The sequence below is a fragment of the Hakea prostrata genome, chromosome 8 (assembly GCF_041222555.1).
Source record: "Hakea prostrata isolate BN-2017 chromosome 8, UWA_Hpros_2, whole genome shotgun sequence".
NCBI classification, from domain to species: domain Eukaryota; kingdom Viridiplantae; phylum Streptophyta; class Magnoliopsida; order Proteales; family Proteaceae; genus Hakea; species Hakea prostrata.
Window position 1 is genome coordinate 10,609,896 of NC_142607.1, and position 5,190 is coordinate 10,615,085.

The 5,190-nt window shown below is 39.7% G+C and overlaps 1 protein-coding gene across 1 annotated transcript; it reads right to left on the reverse strand.

Annotated features, from left to right (window-relative positions):
- Nucleotides 1-421: 421 nt before the first annotated feature.
- Nucleotides 422-4,220, reverse strand: LOC149006824 (uncharacterized). The gene is made up of 4 exons (XM_089166987.1): nt 4,166-4,220; nt 3,426-3,617; nt 2,608-2,749; nt 422-1,883 (listed from the first exon to the last, which is right to left on the reverse strand). Exons 1-4 carry the CDS (start codon nt 4,218-4,220, stop codon nt 422-424), a joined length of 1,851 nt encoding a protein of 616 aa, XP_089023113.1.
- Nucleotides 4,221-5,190: the final 970 nt, after the last annotated feature.

Here is a 5,190-nt window from a genome sequence, read left to right on the forward strand (position 1 = left end):
AGTGCACTCCATGACCATATCCACCCATTTATTTGAAAACCCCAATTTGAGAAGTGTGGCTTTGATAAAAGGCCATTCCAATCGATCATATGCTTTTTGCATATCTAATTTCATCACAAGAAATTTTTTTCCCTTTCTTCCTATGCTTCACATAATGAAATATTTCATGGGCCATAAAGACATTATCGAAATAAGTCTATCAGGAATGAAAGCCGATTGTGAGGGAGAAATAATACCTGCTAAAGAATCCTTTAGTCTATCAGCAAAGATTTTTGATATGAGCTTGACCACCACCCCACAGAGACTAATCGGCCTGAACTGTCCTGGAGACTCCGGATTAGCACATTTTGGAATTAGGCAGACATAGGTTCTATTCAGCTCCCTTGGCATAATACCCGAAGTGAAGAAATCTTTAACAAAGCTACAAATTTCTTCTTTCGTGATATCCCAAAATTTCGGTAAAAGAGAGGGGGAACCCATCGGGACCCGGGGATTTAAGAGGGCCCATTGCTTCCGGTGCCGAAAGGATTTCCTCATCACTTGGAATGCTACATAGAAGCCCATTTAGCTCACTATTTACCAATGGTTGTACTTTCTCTAATGCAAGGTCCATTGCAGCTTGGGAGATGCCCTCTGATGTGACAGCACCACTAAAGTGATTCAATAATAGCTCCTCCAATTGGTTTTCATTTGCTGTCCAACTACCATCAGATTTCTTCAACTTCAAAATTCTGTTATTTCTTCTTCTTTGAACAGTAGAAGCATGAAAAAAGGCCGAGTTTTGATCACCATGTTTGATCCATTCTACTCTTGATTTTTGATGCCATAAGATCTCCTCCCTCTTAAGCTCTTCATCAAGTAGTTCCTTCAAATGCTCCTCTTCATCAATCAACTCTTTGTAATTCGGCTTACTTTGAATGATCTCAATCTGATTTTTTAAATCTTTGATTTTGTCTTGCACAATACCAAAATCCAGCTTGTTCCATTTCTTAAGAGCTCTTTTACAATTTTCAGATTTCTGAAAGAGTGGGTGTTTTTCACTTCTGCTGCTAGGTACTCTCCAGCCCTGAATAACCACTTCTTTACATCTTGGGTGTCTCAACCACATAGCTTCGAAACGGAACGGACGAAAACCATTCACTTTGCCTCCAGCCGAATCCAACAGAATTGGATTATGGTCCGAACAGAATGCAGGTTTAATGAAGACAGCCGAATCTTCAAAGAGGTAGTTCCAATTCGCATTTGCTAGCACACGGTCCAATTTTATGCGGATATTGGCCCCACCTCTACGCCTATTATTCCACGTAAAGCACGGCCCATTTGAACCTAGGTCCATTAAGGCACATTGTGAAATCATATTTTGGAATTGGCTAATGTCTTTGCTCCCTTTTTTGTTGCCCCCTGCTTTTTCCTGCCAACTAAGAAAGCTGTTAAAATCACCCATACATATCCAGGCACCCACCCTTTGCCTACTGATATTAATGAGCTGGTCCCATACTTTTTGACGCTGATTTCTAATGGGATCACCATAAACACAAGATAGATAGAATTTTTTTCCTTCAACAGTAATTTCAAAATCCATCAATCTGTTATTTGCAAAGAAAGTGGTTACCTGGATTCCATGCTTCCAAAATAGAGCAAGCCCGCCAGCTGATCCCACTGCATCTACTGTAAAACAGCCCTCAAATTTGATTTTTTTCTTTATCTCTAACATTCTTTTGTGATGACTTTTGGTCTCAGCCAAAAATAACAAGTCTGGAAGTTCCGATTTAGAGAGATTCTTTAATGCACGAATTGCCCTGGAACTCCCTAACCCCTGGCAATTCCAACTTAGGATTTTCATAATTCCCGTGGGACGATACCCGCCTCCACGGGTCCACCTCCTAAAAAATGACCGACATCATCATTGAGAAGAATATTAGCTTGAGTGGTACCAACTGATTTTTTTTGGCCGACCTCTTCACGCCTTTAGAGAGAATCCTAGATGGTTCAGCAATGTTCAAGGAGTTCCTTTTCTAGAAGTGGGCTGGGCTTTGGAACATCAGCTATCGGTAAAGGTGGAGGCCTAGGAATTTCAATAATATCCCGATTGGGCTTTGAAGTTAAAGCATCAGAGGCCCTTTGTTCATCAAAGTCTCCAATGGTAACATGATTGAGTTTAGATGGGCTTGGGTAGAAGGAGGCCCATTATATAATGGATTGTGATTTTTCAAGAAAGCGCATCCGGGTAGAGGTGGATGTTAGCTGGCCACTACTTGTGAAATTCGATTTGGCGAAGTGGGATAAGCATTGACTTAGTAGTCTCGGACTACCTTTATCTTTAGAAGTCGATTAAAACTAGCCATATGGTTTAGGAGAGAGACAATGGCGGGGAGTGGTCAGGGCACATACGCAGTATTCTGAATGGGAGAGGGCATGTTCATGGCAAGCTGAAATTTGAAGCCCCGGAAGGATTTCTTGGTGGATTGATTGATGGATGAACAGAGCTGGTTTGGGTTTTCTTGAAATTGCAATCAACAAAAGTGTTTTCATACCTTTCACCGAAAGGAAGTTAGCAGTGTGTATTGACAACGTCGCATCTTCGCCATTCTCTTTCAGGCCGCTCACAGCAGAGACAAGTGACCATCCGCTCTTCCCCGCTTTTCTTTTGACTTAGCATCCTCAAAGCTTGAGCCCCGATTTTCCGAGCTAACTCCGGTGGCCTGAGCTCCTCTTTCCGGTGTAGTTTCAGAGGTGACACTTTCATTCTCTACCGAGTAAAGCTTAGTAAAAATCACCTTCGCATTCTTGATCGGCCTTGATTCGATTCGACCCCTCTAATTTCGAAACACATTTAGGTTTGGGTCTCTCCCGCAAATGTTCATTCCCGCACCCATGGTGTCACGGTGTAGTTTCATCTCTTCAAATCTTCTTATACATCTTCCTTCTTCATGGCCTATTCTTCCGAAACAACAATAAGTTGGTAATCTTTCATACTTAACCGGAGCTTCAATACCCGATCCTTGGGAACTGTTAATCTTGATACACGTTCGAAGAGGTTTGCAAACATTGATGCACACCCCGGCTCTCACATATGAAACTTTTGTACCAAACCGCATACCTTCAATCACCATAAAGAGTTTGTTTCCCCTAATTTCCGTATTATCTTCATTACAATAACGAGATCCAAAAACTCAATCGGAAGTGAGTGTACCGAATCCAAAAATCGCAGTACTTGAACTCCCAGTTCTTCTTTTCATTCAAGGTTCTAGAATGAGTAGGTTTCCAAACCGTCCGGGGACCTTCTTTCATCACGTTCTCTTTATCTAGCTGATGTTGGAATTGAAATAGGAACTTCGCCTCCAAGTTTATGATTTCAACTTTGTGACAAGTATTCCATGCACTAAGTAAGCCTTCAGGAACAGCTTGTCTTCTGAATACCTTACCTTCCATCACATACCCAGCTAAGGTATTTTCCCATGACTTAATCACCCGCAGTTCATCAGCAGCATCTAAGGATACCTCATTATCAGAGTCATCCGAGTTCCATTCTGTTCTTGGAGATTCATTGTGGGATGAGGGTGGGTAAGAAGAGGATGAAGATCCATGTTCAGGAATTTTGATGGGGATCAGAGTTCCTGAGTTTAACAAGGTATGATCCAGATGAGACATTTGGGCTTCGAAGGAGATAATCACAGTGAGAGATATTTAAGAAGAGGAAATAAAGTAACAAGAGACAGAGCAAACAATTCTAAGAAACTGGAACTGAGACTAAGTGGATTCAGAGAGTTTCACGCCGGAGGGCGGAGAGAGGACACGCCGGAGGGCGGAGACAAACTCAATTGCTTTTGAGAAGTAGAGAATGGACACTTTTCATCAAAATTGGTGTGATTGATTTTTCTATTTTGGAGAAAAATTTAGTCATTAAGATGTATATAGAGTCTTCTACGACATGAACTAATTGATATACTATCAAGTGACAAATGATAAAAAGTAGGACTTCGCTTAACAAAAGGGGGTTGAGAAGGACCCAATCCCCAATATTTTGTAAACAGTTATGCTATCTCTTGTTATCTAACTAATGTTGATCATCCATAGCTAAAATTAACAGATGATTAATGATAAGATCATATACCACATATATTGTAAAATTATATTTAAAGATTGATGATAATTAATCATATACCGCATATGCTGGTTTCCGCCAATGCCTTATTCTCATTATTTTGAACTTTCTCCATCGTACATTTCTTTTTCTTTCTTCGTATGAACAACAAAGGTTGAAATAAAAAAGGAAAAAGTAGTATATGTATTATAGTAAATACTTAAGGATGATGGGTTGTTATAAGTATATGCTAGTAAATTATAATGATGTGTCTTTGATTCACTATGAATGCATGTCTTTGCTCACGGTAAAATGGTGTGGGAAGAAGCTTTTACTTCAATGACAAGCAACTAAATAGTTAGGTCACACCAAAGGGTTAACTCAATTAGCAATGACCATTACCTCTTAATGAAGAGGCCACGGATTTGACTCTCCCTTATGGTACATGTAATAATTTTCCTCCTCTCCCCATAAAAACACCCTTGTATATCAAAAATAATAATAATAAATAAATAGTTGGGTCTAACACTCTAGCCTAATTTTAGGCCTGAGAGTACCATTCCCACCTGTACACGCATTTTTGGGCGAAGGTTTGTAATTTCGTTTGACAACTTGCCAACTCATTTTGCATCATTATTCCTTGTTTAATACTTTTTTTTTTTTTTTGTAGAATTCCTTGTTTAATACATGTACTTATCAAAGTCTATTAATGTATAATATTTATGTTTTGGTGCCGCCTTCGAGATGGATTTATTCACTGCATTCCACCTCTAAGTTATTTTATTAATATTCAGACGTGAATCTCGCACTAATGTGTGGTGGGAAGCACCAATGGAACAGTATACGGCCACAAGAAAGTGATCTAAACTCATCTAAAAAACCACATATGAACAAACAAAGTCTGATGATATCCATGAAAAGAGGTTGACTTGGGCATTGTCGTGAAGGAAAGTAATCGTCATAGCAAGTTGAGGAACATTCAAATGTCTGATCATCAGATGGAGGGAAGTATGGTTAAGATCCTAACCAATAACTACTGCTTTGTGGACTCGCTTTTCTCTGCTTCTGATTACTCTAAATAAATTTTCTCATACCAGAAAAGAGGG